The following is a 15,012-nucleotide window of genomic DNA, read 5'->3' on the forward strand; positions in this document are numbered from 1 at the left end:
TTTTGCGTCTCTTTAAAAATATTTGTGGTGGGTCCACAGCAGTTTTTCTTAAAGGGCAATAGTGAAACCTTATTACACTCTTACTGTCTTATCATTTGCCAAATCTTCATGAAAATTGCTCAAACTATTCATCCAAATAAGTTTTTGTAATTGTACTTAAGGGAACAGAGCAATAAGAAAATTGGGTGGGAAAAAACATCAACAACATATTTCAATTTACACACTTTATATATAATTGCATTTCATTCAATAACAAAATGTTTTAACAACTAATTTATATAACAGCATAAAGCGTTCAAGAGTTGAAGAGCTGCATACATTTTGTGAATAATTATTTATAATTGTAGCCTCATTAACAACAATTGTAAAACAGTAGATGACATTTCTTATTAAAATTCCCAAGTTGGAAAGATAGTATTTATTTGCAGTAAATCTCAATAAACTTTTGAAAAAAGTGTGTTAAAGTAATTTATGTTAAACATATTAAAGGAAATTAAACAGCTAACTACAATTTTGTTTTACATATCTTTAACATTTGAATTTCTGATCATATGAAAAAAACACAAACATTTATTAAAATATCGTATTTGTCTTTATAAAAATATGTTTTTTATTAACTTATATCGGAAACAAAGAATTATTAAACTGATCATCTAAATTCCAATAAAATGCAATCCATCATGCATAAAGAACTGCATGCAACATTTTGAAATGTTGACTAAGTAAAATTACACATACAAAAACACAGAAATTTTTAACAACCCGCCATTTGCTATCCTTAGAAATCATATTGCACATAAATCTGATACATGTTTCATAAACAAGAACAATAACAAAACGACAACGCTTATAATACAAGAACTTTACTATCTGAAGAAAGCATGCATGGTTATACAAGTAAATGATTTTGGAATGCTTGTATGGTCCCTCAACATTCTGTTGTTTACAAAACCTACCATTGACTCATTCAGTACTTCTTGGTGTACAAACCAGTGCATGTAGTGATATTTGAGTTACCTTCAAATAACTATATGCTGTTTTCAAGTCAGGAAAGTACATAACATTTGTAAGACATTACAAACATATGTTTGAAACAACTTGGTTGTATGCATTTCCCACTCATGAATAAAACGTCACATTTTTTAACAATACCATATGGTAAAATCCAAATTTTCCATGTTTCATATAACCCTTCGTTCAACAAATGCAGTTACTCCAATTAAATATCAGAACTCATGCAGGCCTTAAATTTCAAAAACCAGGGCATGAAATTGACCAAATTGTATCATGTCTCTAAACATTAAAGCCACACACCTTGAAATGAAATACATGTTAATCAATACATATAGATGCAATTTGAAAGCGTGCAAAATTGTCATTAAATCTATAGCCTAATTAGCAGGTCATTTTTTTTTTTAAACGGTACCGCTTTTCAAACCGGAAGTAGGATTTCTATACGTATTATGTCCATTTTGAGTTTAAAAGCGCAAAAAAGACGGATTTCTACCTTGTAAGTTGTAACCACAAGATATATTTTAATTGGCATAGATAAAATTTAATCTATAGCCTAATTAGCAAGGTATTTATTATTTTTCAAACTGTAACGCTTTTAAAACCGAAAGAAGGATTTCTAGACATATACGTCCACTTCAACAAACGCGATTATTTTTAAGTTTTAAAGCGCAAAAAAGACGGATTTCTACCTTATTAAGACCATAAATATTCTAATTGGCATAGATAAAATATGTTTCTTATTTATACTTAAATTTACTATGCCAAATAATTTGTGTGGCTTTAATTTTCAACCATCCATGGCATGAGCGATAATAATCAATTATGAACGTTTAGAGCCACCATGGGAATCACTGAAGCACCCTCAGACAGTCAAGGGGAGATACACAGTTACTTTGGCTTTGCAGGGTCCAGCGTGGCCTTGCGTCGGGCTGTTTCCTTGGAGACATTGTTGTATAGCTTGTTCAGCCTATCCTGATACATGCAAAATATAATGTATAAATATCTTGTGTAAAATTATACCATATACTTTTTTTAATATGATGCGAAATAGATTGCCATAATATGAACTCCATCTTCCACCTTTCATTTCGAACCTAGGTTAATTTGAGTGCAATTAAGTTTTAAAATTTTATAAACAGTTCGAAAGGGTTTATAAAGGAGTAATGCTGTTGGTTTTCATACCCAGTGATCCATGTTCCCGAGATATATTCCCATGAACTTAGCCATTTTTATGGCATAAGCATTCCGTGTTCTATTGTACAGCAGCAACTTCCACATTGTAAAGCATTGAATGAACACTTGAAATATCTCATAACCATGAAGTGAAGATGTGTAAGACACAATTTTCGAGCCCAGTGATCCATTTTATTTCTGAGTTATTTGCCCTTGTAATATGACATGGCTGCTATTCCTGTGATAAAGCGGTGCAGGGGTATCTTAGTCATGTTTTTAACAAAGCTTTTTTTAACCCTTAAAGTGCTGAATTGATTTTTGAATTTTCTGAACTGTCTTATGATAAACAGATGTTATACTATGTATGCATTTACTGAAACTGATGTAAAATTATTAATACATGCAAAATCCATGCATGAAAATTGAAAGAAAAAAAGAAAGCAGAGATATAAACATGTAATGATATTGGGCTAGGCTGTTTGTTGGTTCTTTTTGGGCTGCTGTACAAAGGACTTGAATTGTTTAACCAATACATTTTTGCTACACCATACTATTTAAGATAGTATTATTGTTTAAAACACTTAATGCATGGTATAAAAGGTGATGGCTAAGAGTGTTCCAGATTTCACTGCACTCCACTGAGCAAGTTTCCTAAAGGCTTCATATTAATACAACACATATCAGACGTGTATACCTGGACATTCTGTAAGATATTGTTGACGAGCATCACCTTTCGTCGTGAGTTGTTCAATTTCTTTACATATGTCTCCAAGTCCACTGTGGGCTTCTGTTGCTCTGAGATAATACGCAGCTCTGCAGAAAGAAATAGTGTTGTTACAATACTGTAGGCAAGTAGAACAAATTTCTAAAATGATTTATCTACAGAAGTAACAGAAAAGTAATTATCAAAAGCTTGAGTATACTTTTAAACAATAATGCCTACAACTTCATGCTAAGGATTGCTTAAAATTAATTATTTTCATTATGTATGTTTAACTTCTTCCTTCATATGCATGTATTGAAAACAAAATCAAGGAAAACACTCCCTGTTTGTGACTTTGGCCTGATAATGTTCATAAACATGAATTTATATATAACAAAATGAATTGCATTAAACATTATAAAGAGATGTAAAATTAATAAAGTGTAATCTTCATATCATTAAATGGCAGACATTGTCATTAACTGATTCTTTTACAGGTATTGAAAAAATAGGAAGCAAGTTCCTTTTAAACAACAGTGAACCTTTTCAAAAGCAATTGAAAGAACATAAACAATAAAGGCATACCCTCTGCTAAAGAATCAATCTGCTGACGTAACTCCAACTGGCTTTCTCTGTAATGAGTTCAACATTTGACATCATACAGTATTCTCTAACACACGCAAAAGACAACATATTGCACCATCAAATGTATTAACGTCCTTTAAGGTTTCTATCAAGAAAAGTATCACTTTAACTGTTAATTTCTTTCCAAGTACTCAAATCATATAAATTTCCGGAAAATATTCCTGTACGGTAAAGCATTACTTCCCTTTAATGACCTCATATACTGCCTTCGTACATATGCATGGGCACATCAAAAAAGTTTTGTTTACAATGTTGAAGATGATGAACCCAAGATACATCATTGAATTGTGCATGATGTCATATTTCTTATAATAATGAATGTATTTCAAGAAAAACCCTATATTCTGCCCAAGAAATACTCGCTAACCAGGGGGCTTTCGGCCTTAAATTATGTTCTCCATCATTTTTTTACGTATAATTAACATTTTTGATTGACATTGGCAGCAAGTGATGATTTCTTGAAGATTAAACAACAATGTCCTAAGCCAGGGGGTAAAAACGCAATATCAAGAGAATAGCCGACCTGCGAGAATAACTAAGTAAGAGTGTACCTTTGCAGGTTGGGACCACAGGAGTCTGAAATTCTAACAATATAGCTAATCTTATGGCTAAATAAAAAAAAATTATACCCATATATAGTATAAAGACTACCCACAGGAGTTTGAAATTCTATCAATATTATAGCTAATCTAATGGCTAAATAAAACAAAATTATACCCCTATATAGTATAAAGACTATATAGGGGTATACAAATTTTTTATTTAGCCATTAGATAAGCTATATTGATAGAATTTCAAACACCTGTGTTGGGACCAAAGTTTATATTGGCTCCCTTAGTGTACACAGTGAACATGGCCCCATTAGTAAATAATAAATAAATCGGTCACTTTAAAAAAAACATACCTACATAATTTAAATACAAAAAGCAACTTTGTAATGGTATAAAAATGCATTTAAACTAACTTCTGTTTAGTTAATTGGCCGTTATGGACTGAGACCGTCCTGATCTGTCAATAATCTCGGAAAACGCCCCTTTTATTGTAATATGTACCTACCTAACGGTCCGCACTCTATCGTCTACTTCAATTACGGACGGTTTAATCAAATCTATTATGCCGTCAGTTATTGCATCTCTACAGTCATATTCAATTTCATTTACAGCCCCTTCTTCCACTTTCGTTTCGGCCATTTTATGTTTAATTTTACCGCATAGTAAAGGTTAAGTCACGGCTTAGAGGTTAATCTGCACAGTGTTAAATTTCATCGCTGTCGTTTGTATGGAAAATTTGTGCACGAAAAAAAGGTAACAATTTTTCACAGCAAAGATTCCAACACTCGCCACGGCTCGGTTCTCTTTGCGATTTGAAACAGTGACGCTACAAAACTAGAGAAAATAGACAATGTTTGCGTCTATACAAATATTTTTTTGTATAGCCTTATCCAGGGACCTATACAAATATTGTATAGGTCCCTGCCTTATCTCCAAATAGTACATTCAGGAACCTATACAAACAGGCCCCTGGTTCATTTGACAACTACAATAAATTGCTTTCATGTCAAAGAGCATTAAGTACTACATGAGGACTACTAAAGTTTTTAAATGAAAGGTCTCCCATATAAAATAGTACGTTTTGATAAGATGTTGAACACTTTCTATGAGTAACTCACAAATGATAGCAATAAGTGAACACAAATTGTTTGAATATGTTGTGTGTGCTTTTTTATTTGCTCAGTTTTCCATTTGGTCAGAGTTGTTGCAAACATTTTAAAACATTTTATTAAACGCACTCTATAAAAAAAAATATTAAAATGCCAAAGTTAAAAAAAAAAATACACAGCAATCAACATAACAAGAGGGCCTGAAAGGCCCAAAGTCGCTCACCTGAGATAAAAAGATATTATTTGGAAAAATCTTCTGACCAAGTTTCATGAAGATCGGAAAATAAATGTGGCATCTATAGTGTTAACAAGGTTTTACTATAGCCATATAAGGAAAAATGCCCCGCCCACTGGCAGCCATGTTTTTCAACCAACCGGCATCATTTTTGAACTCGTCCAAGATATTATTGGGATGAATCTTCTGAATAGGTTTCATAAAGATCTGACAGTAAATGTGGCCTCTAGAGTGTCAACAAGTTTTTACTTTAGCCATATAAGAAAAATGCCCCGCCCCATGGAAGCCATTTTTTTCAAGCAAACATAATTATTTTCGAACTCATCTAAGATATCATTGAGGCAAATCTTCTGACCAAATTTCATGAAAATTGGACAATAAATGTGGCCTCTAGACTGTTAACAAGGTTTTACTAAAGCCATATAACGAAAAATGACCCGCCCATGGTGGCCATGTTTTTAAAGCAACCAAAACCATTTTCAAACGCATCCAAGATATCATTGGGACAAATCTTCTCACCAAGTTTCATGATGATCGGAAAATAAATGTGGCCTCTAGAGTGTTAACAAGATTTTACTATAGCCATATATAACCTTATAAGGAAAAATGCCTGCACCTTAGCAGCCATGTTTTGCAATCAAACGTAACCATTTTCGAATTCATCCAAGATAACATTGAGACCAATCTTCTGACCAAGTTTCATGAAGATTGGACAATAAATGTGGCCTCTAGAGAGTGAACAATGCAAATGTTGACGTCGCACAACGGACATCGAACAACGGACGACGGACAACGCACGACGGACAAAAACCGATCACAAAAGCTCACCATGAGCACGCTGTGCTCAGGTGAGCTAAAAAATGCGCGTATTATTTTCTTATTCTCTTTTATGCTGTGAATCATCTTGTTAGCACTAGTTGTGACCCACACATTTCGAAAAGCGTGCTTCATTTGATTAAAACAAGTGGTCTGAAAGACAGTGAAAACTTTTGTTGCGATTAAAAAAAAGTAGTTCATAACGCAAAATAATATTAGAGTATACTGTATAGTATACACTGCGTCATCCATTTTCGCCGTTCTCCTATTTTCGCCGATATTTGGCGCAATGCAAGCTACATATCGTATAGCGAGATTTCACAGTTGATCCTACTACGGGCCAATACACAGCGTTTTCTTTTGAAAAGGGACATTCAAAATGTTGGAAATAAATTGATGAAAACTAACATGCAAAAAAAAACGAAAAGTAACTTAATGCAATTGTTCGTTCTTGGTTCGTCCTATGTTATTACTAAAATAGTGTGGTTTTGTTAATAATCTAACGTAAATAAACACACAATGACATCACATTGCCATAAATTATGTATTTTTCAGCTTCAGTATAACACCGGTGAAAATGAGTCATTCTTGTTAGATCACGTCTCATCACGTCATTTTAAAGTTTATATTCAGGCTCCTACCTCGGCAGGAGGACGCTACAAGGCCATTTATTCTCATGATGACCTGGAAAATGTATTCAAAATATGTTTTTAACAAGGGCTTCCCGTTGAGAGGGTTGCCAAACAGTTTGTTTTACCAATTAGCTCTTTAAAGGACAGAGTTCGTAGAAAAGTTTTACTAGACACTATCAAATCTGACCTTCCCTCTTAGGTTATATTGAACAGGAAACTTTGCTTTGTGGTAATTTAAAACGATGGCTGAAATTGGTTTAGAGTTTGGTTTGTGTCGGAATGAGACAATATACTTAGCCTCCGATTATGCCATTCATTAGAAATAAAAAAACAAGGGGAGAAGTTAAGTTTGAAACGGTTGTAGGGGTTTTAAGTAGATGGTCCGAGTTGAAGGTAAAAAACCACAGTCGCTCGAAATGGCAGGAACTAGAAGTACTACGTACATTTTCAAGAGCTGAACAGTGTACTGACATAATATCAGTCAAAAGACAAGCAAAGCTGAATTTGCAACATTGAAAAGAATGGCCTAGGTAATCATCACCTTCCCCTAAACTTGTTACAGACAGAGCCTACACAGCAAATGCGGTGACGGCTGGTATGTCCCAACCAATTACATTCGTTGATGAAGGTAACGCTTCAGGGCAACATATTCCTCCATATTTTATACATTTTGTATTTCCCAATAGAAAGATCAACGCCTGGAACGTCTGCGCCAGTTTCTGATTTCTGTTCGTTCTACCGCCACATTGCATTTGTAGCCAACTACTTCAACTCATGGACGTCCTTTGTTTCACCTATTGAAAATGTATGGTAAGCGAAATACCATCACCACATAAGTGTAACTGGGGGCAATGTGTTACCTCGTCTACAAACATTTCAAACATTAGGAATGAAACTCCTTACAAAGTCGACACTTCTGAGGACGACTCTCAAACATGCTTTGTGTGTAAACTGTCAACGTCCACAGAACTGAAATACTGCATTATTCAAACTTTTGTAAAATGGACGAAATATGATGTATGTAACAGTTGGATGCCTCTTAAATTGTATAGCGACTGGGAAAATATTGCGAAGGCGCGATCGATTTCGGCGCGAAATATTTAAAAGAAACGGAGAATAAACATTTAATAAATTGTACATATAATACAAAAATAGAATATTAACCGTTTAATTCTTTTGATTACCGTTCCTCAATGTCATTCAAATTGTTAAGCAACCCGTATAAACCAGTTGAGTTTAACCGGCGAAAATATGTGACGTCATAAACAATGACTAGACAAATACAATGTAACATTATTGTAAGTGGTTTATTTTCCACGCAGTTATTAAGTGTTTCAATTTGTGTGCATTCGTTATCACAACACAGCTATTTTGTTTCTTACATCGCCGATAACTAGTATAGCGAGGATATTAACTGTGTCATTACTACGTCACGCTATAGACAAAATAATAAGGTCATTAGATATGGCGTAATGACGTCACGAGGCAAACGTAAAAACTCCGATGTCATAACGCTCCAACTTAAAGATTGAGCAAGATGTAAGAGATTTACGTGCTGAAAAACAGATTTTCGCAAGACTTATTCTTTATTTAACAGAATTGGCTCGGACGATGACACAGACGTTGAAATCACGCTATGGTACCAGGTTATTGTTGTATTTGACTTTAAAAACACTTCGCCGTTCGGATGACATTCGGTTCAGCTTTGACAATAACTAAATTGTTGATCGGGTCGGAGAAAAAGCAGTGCTGAACACACTTCAAGTATATGTTGATATCTTTATTACTCTGTCTTATACTAACGTGTCATCCGTACTTGTAATAAAGCAACAGTTTATTTGTTTTGTAACGTCCATATTCACTTGCTTTGAATCACAGTGACAAAGAAAATGTAGCCAATTTGAAAGACCAAACTTTGAAAAAGTCTATTAAGGCGAAATATATCAGAAAAGAGTGACACTTGTTCTATTCCATTTACTGTTCTTCTCATTTTATATCTTCTTCTAATTCTTCATATACTTGTTCCTTTTCTTATTCTCCTTTCTTCTACTGTTTGATGCTAGTTCTTGTCCTTATTACCTTTCTTTTTTTTCGTCTTGTTTTCATCTTCTTCTACTTATTCTTATTCATCTTCTTTCTGCCGTATCTTCTTCTCATTATTCTTTAACGTTTTCACCATCTTCTCCTCATCCTACTAGATCTACTTATTCTTCTCATTTTGATTCTTGTGAACATATTTTTTTTCTTCTTATTTCTATTCATCCTTCTAATTTTATTCCGCTTTTTATTCTGCGTTGTTTGATTTATTCAATTTTTACAACGTTCACTTTCGTCTAACTCTTCTTTCAAATACTGGGACGTGACACTGCTGGAGCATTCCAGAATGTTTCTGTGCCTGGAAATGTCAAAGAGTTCCACCATGATTCTTAATGAACAACAACAATCTGCAACGCTACATTCGCCCATATCACATCACTCACCAATAAATTCTCGGGAAATTCAAAAACGTCCGTTACAATATGGTAGAGTTTCAGCAAGATATTGACTCCATTAAAGGCATACTTACCGGAATGCACGAAATGACGCCCGCGCTGATGACTCCGTTGTCATAAGGCTTCAACAAAGAGCAAGATGGAAGAGATTTACGCGCTGGAAAATAGATTTACTCATTATATATTCTTTATACAAAGAATTTGTTGGAATAATGACGGAGAAGCACGCCAGCCTACCAGGTAATGGTTGTATTTGACTGTAAAACCGCGTCGTACATACAAATTGTACGCATAACATTTGTTTCAGGGTAAACAATGTAATATATTCAATATTTAGCGGTATTTTAAGTGGTCATTGCAATTGTGTTTTGTCACTCTGTCAATTAGCGTTCTTTATATAATTGTTCGTCCTTCTTGTTTCAACAATTTTTACTTTGTTTGCACCTTTCTTCTTTCCTCTTCCTCTTCCTCTTTTTCTTTTTTATCTTCTTCTTTCTTTCGTTGCTCTTCTTTCATCTTCTTCTTGTTTTGCTTCATTCTCCGTATCTTCCTCTTTCATTTTCTTCTTTTCTTCATTTACTCCCTGTTATTGTTTTGAATCCACTTCTTCTTCGATATCTTATAGTTCTCTTATGTTTTTCTTCTAATTATTATTTAGCTTGGTGTCAATTTATTCAATTTTTGTATCGCTTCCATTCAACAGGACACATCAGGGGCATTTCGTAATATTCCTGTACCTGGCAATATCATGGAGTTCCACGATTCTCTAATGAATAACAACAGCAATAACATGCAACACTACATTCGCAAATATCACAACACTCACCAACAAATTATCGAGGAATTTAAAAATGTCCGTTACAATATGGTAGAGATGCAGCAAGAAATTGACTCCATTGAATACACACATACCTACCGGCACCAACTTTATCAACAATTAACATATCAGCAACAAACACTAAACGCAGAAATAAAAGCACTTCAGGACAGCATATGCAAAAAAACACAGCATTTTACAACTTACAACATTCCCTCAGCAGCCTGAACTTTGTACCTCATGAGACCTCCCGCCATAAAAAAACTACAACCATTGTAACCAGCCCGAGGCCTACAATATGATTAACGAGGACAACCACCGCCACTACCAACATTTCAATCCACAAGCCTATCTCACTCCACAAATTAACACATACTCCATGAACCAGGCACAGGAAGAGTCAACTTTCCAAGAATATTATGTAAGTATATTCTAACATATATTCTCAAAAACAAGTACTTCTTTTCATATTTATTAAATTGGTTTGATGTAATTTTTACATAAAGTTTTCTCTTAGTGTGCTAATTACTGCTATCAACGAACATTGTAATCAGTACCGTCAAATACGTGTTAAGCAATCATTTTCAATTCATTAGTAGGTTTCTTTTCATGATTATATCGTGCTTAGGGCAAACTGTTCTTGTCTGTTCCCACTCACATATCAAAATAGGATTGGCCTGTCTTGGCCCGACTTTCCGTTAACTTCATTTTATCACGAATGAGTTATTTCCCAATCCAATAAAGATGTTCAAGAAACAAATATTCCAAATGTATGTGCAGCTTTCGTTCCTTATCATTATGTTAAAAAATCAAGCGAATACCATCCTATCTCGCAAACCGTATCGAAAACGAGCAAAACAGTGGAAACAAAAACATTTTAAAGCGATGTCTGTTCGCAAAAATAGGCAAATATTACCAGTATTCATATATCCTAATGTACCGCAGTCAACAACTCAAACTTAAAGTAAATGTCAAGTTAAATGCTATAAGCTAAGTTATACAATATTCTCATTGAAGGTCGAAGAGCATCCATGTGAACACTTTTATGAAGAGACTGGCGAATCTGTGGACTTCCCATCTCCAGACACAGACGCAGACGGAAGGTGTGACTCTTCAATTTATGTTGATTGTTTCTTTGGATTTCATTGAGAAAACACTCAACGAGAAAGACTTGATGAAGATATAATTCAAAATAGAATAAGTTTAAAGTGAATTTATTTAAAATCAATACTGAATATTGGACGAAGTACATACTTAAAATATATCTGCCTTGTTAATTGTACGGACCCAGCTCAGCGCGACATTACAAGTTACTAATTACTGGGTTTTACTAAAACCAAAGCAAACAAATGTTCAGTCATGTATTTATTTTGCAGCAAAACATGTTACTCAAAGTGATACTAAACGCATCTAACAGTAAATGCTATGTTTATAGGTGTCTATCGCAACCGTTGTTTATTTTTTGGTGTTTTCACTTCATAAACACTTATATTTGTTTTTACGGATCATTTTAATGTCCTGAAACGATATCTATCATACGACACACGAACACTGTCTCCGATCCTATTAAATACAGTTCCCCTCGGCTAAGAGGACTGGGACAGTCATGTAAAATATCGAATATAATATATATTTTTTATAAACAAACGGTAGCAAGATGAGTTGCAGATAATTGGTCATTTACCACATTTTAACTAACTCTTTTGACCTGTTAATTCTTTTCCGCTCAATTCAACAGTGAAAAATGCGTCAAATATCACTTTAAATGCAATACCAATTGGTTAGTATAGATATGTTCACAAGTTTAATTCATTGAAGAGGGTATTGTTACATAAATAAAGTCTATATATTTAAACTTATATGTTTAATTTGACTTGTATGGATGGTGTTAACTCGAGGATTACACATTTTGGTGTGACAAAATCTCAGCTATTTATACTAGTCTAGATGGAACTGCTTACCCTGTGTCAAACCCATGCCTAACTGGGCCTGCAACAACACGTATTTTGCCGGCATTCTTTGTGCCTCTAACAGGTGCTCAACAGGAATGTTACAAAATGCAAGTTATAGGCAATAAAGGGGTAAGGAATTCGATAATTAGCGGTATTTTAAGAGGCGATAGTGTTACTCTTCCAATTAACGTTCTTTTTTATTATTGTGCGTCCTTCTTCCTCTTCTTCTATGTTTTCTTCTTTCTCTCTTTGCTCTTTGTTCATCTACTTCTTGTGCTGCTACCTTCTCCGTATTATATTCTTTTATTCTCTTCATTTCTTCATTTACAACTTGTTACTTTTCTGAATTCACTTCTACGATATCTTATAGTTCTGCTGTGTTTTTCTTCTAATTATTATTTAGCTTGGTGTCGTTTAATTAAATTTGTGAAATGTTTACAACAATCGACTCCATTCATATCGTCTTTCAGATGCTAGAACAGGACACGGCAAGGGCATTCCAGAATATTGTTAGAATAGAGTTCCACGATTTTCTAATGAATAATAACAACAACAACCTGCGAAACTACATTCTCGAGGAATTCAAAAACGTCCGTTAGAATATGGTAGAGATGAAAAAAGAAATCGACTTTATTAAAGACGCAATTAACGACCAGCTCCAACTTTACCAACAATAAGCATACCAGCAACAAACACTAAACACAGAAATAAAAGAACTTCATTCCAACTCCATTCAACAGGACACAGCAGGGGCATTCCGGAATATTCCTGTACCTGGCAATATTATGGAGTTCACCGATTTTGTAATGAATAACAACAGCAATAACATGCAACACTATATTCACAAATATCACAACACTCACCAACAAATTATCGAGGAATTTAAAAATGTCCGTTACAATATGGTAGAGATGCAGCAAGAAATTGACTCCATTGAATACACACTTACCTACCGGCACCAACTTTATCAACAATTAACATATCAGCAACAAACACTAAACGCAAAAATAAAAGCACTTCAGGACAGCATATGCAAACAAAACACAGCATTTTACAACTTACAACATTCCCTCAGCAGCCTGAACTTTGTACCTCATGAGACCTCCCGCCATAAAAAAAACAACAACCATTGTAACCAGCCCGATGCCTACAATATGATTAACGAGGACAACCACCGCCACTACCAACATTTCAATCCACAATCCTATCTCACTCCACAAAAAAATTAACACATACTCCATGAACCAGGCACAGGAAGAGTCAACTTTCCAAGAATATTATGTAAGTATATTCGAACATATATTCTCAAATACAAGTTCTTCTTTTCATATTTATTAAATTGGTTTGATGTAATTTTTACATACAGTTTTTTCTTAGTGTGCTAATTACTGCTATCAACGAACATTGTAATCAGTACCATCAATTAAGTGTTTAGCAATCATTTTCCTTTCATTAGTAGGTTTTTTTTCATTATTATATCGTGCTTAGGGCAAACTGTTCTTGACTGTTCCCACTCACATATCAAAATAGGATTGGCCTGTCTTGGCCCGACTTTCCGTTAACTTCATTTTATCATGAATGAGTTATTTCCCAATCCAATAAAGATGTTTAATGAAACAAATCTTCCAAATTTATGTGCAGCACTCGTTCCTTATTATTATGTAAAAAAAATCAAGCGAATTCCATCCTATCTCGCAAACCGTATCGAAAACGAGCAAAACAATGGAAACAAAAACATTTTAAAGCGATGTCTGTTCGCAAAAATAGGCATCTATTACCAGTATTCATATATCCTAATGTACCGCAGTCAACAACTCAAACTTAAAGTAAATGTCAAGTTAAATGATATAAGCTAAGTTATACAATATTCTCATTGAAGGTCGAAGAGCATCCATGTGAACACTTTTATGAAGAGACTGGCGAATCTGTAGACTTCCCATCTCCAGACACAGACGCAGACGGAAGGTGTGACTCTTCAATTTATGTTGATTGTTTCTTTGGATTTCATTGAGAAAACACTCAACGAGAAAGACTTGATGAAGATATAATTCAAAATAGAAAATGTTTAAAGTAAATTTATTTAAAATCAATACTGAATATTGGACGAAGTACATACTTAAAATCTATCTGCCTTGTTAATTGTACGGACCCAGCTCAGTGCGACATTACAAGTTACTAATTACTGGGTTTTACTAAAACCAAAGCAAACAAATGTTCAGTCATGTATTCATTTTGCAGCAAAACATGTTACTCAAAGTGATATTAAACGCATCTAACAGTATATGCAATGTGTATAGATGTCTATCGCAACCGTTGTTTAATTTTTGGTGTTTTCACTTCATATACACTTATATTTGTTAATGCAGCAATATTCTAAAACCATATCCCGGAAAGAGAAACATAATGCATTTGAATATCAACCGTACTTTCGTTTGACAACTGATCATGCATGTACTATGTGAATCTAAATTTAGTTTTAGTGCAGATTCGTTCATACGACACAAAGACACAATTTTTTTTACGGATCATTTTAATGTCCTGCAACGATATCTATCATACGACAAACGAACACTGTCTCCGATCCTCTTAAATACAGTTCCCCTCGGCTTAGAGGACTGGGACAGTCATGTAAAATATCGAATATAATATAATATTTTTTATAAACAAATGGTAGCAAGATGAGTTGCAGATAATTGGTCATTTACCACATTTTAACTAACTCTTTTGACCTGTTAATTCTTTCCCGCTCAATTCAACAGTGAAAAATGCGTCTAATATCACTTTAAATGCAATGCCAATTGGTTATTTTAGATATGTTCACTAGTTTTATTCATTGAATAGGGTATTTTTACATAAATAAAGTCTGTATTTTT

The 15,012-nt window shown here is 34.1% G+C and overlaps 1 protein-coding gene across 1 annotated transcript; it reads right to left on the reverse strand.

Moving 5' to 3' along the window:
- Positions 1-209: 209 nt before the first annotated feature.
- LOC127837228 (SNARE-associated protein Snapin-like) lies at positions 210-4,766 on the reverse strand. Its single transcript, XM_052364154.1, has 4 exons — positions 4,592-4,766; positions 3,476-3,522; positions 2,882-3,000; positions 210-1,986 (listed from the first exon to the last, which is right to left on the reverse strand). The coding sequence occupies exons 1-4, from the start codon at positions 4,723-4,725 to the stop codon at positions 1,903-1,905; spliced, it is 384 nt and encodes a 127-aa protein (XP_052220114.1). The 5' UTR covers positions 4,726-4,766; the 3' UTR covers positions 210-1,902.
- Positions 4,767-15,012: the final 10,246 nt, after the last annotated feature.

This window comes from Dreissena polymorpha, chromosome 7, assembly GCF_020536995.1.
Source record: "Dreissena polymorpha isolate Duluth1 chromosome 7, UMN_Dpol_1.0, whole genome shotgun sequence".
NCBI classification, from domain to species: Eukaryota; Metazoa; Mollusca; class Bivalvia; order Myida; family Dreissenidae; genus Dreissena; species Dreissena polymorpha.

Coding starts and splice junctions, on each gene's coding strand:
- LOC127837228 (XM_052364154.1), bottom strand. CDS start 4,725: ATGGCCGAAACGAAAGTGGAAGAAGGGGCTGTAAATGAAATTGAATAT. Junction 3,523..4,591: donor GATAGAGTGCGGACCGTTAG/GTAGGTACATAT, acceptor AACTCATTACAG/AGAAAGCCAGTTGGAGTTAC. Junction 3,001..3,475: donor GATTGATTCTTTAGCAGAGG/GTATGCCTTTAT, acceptor TTCTTTCTGCAG/AGCTGCGTATTATCTCAGAG.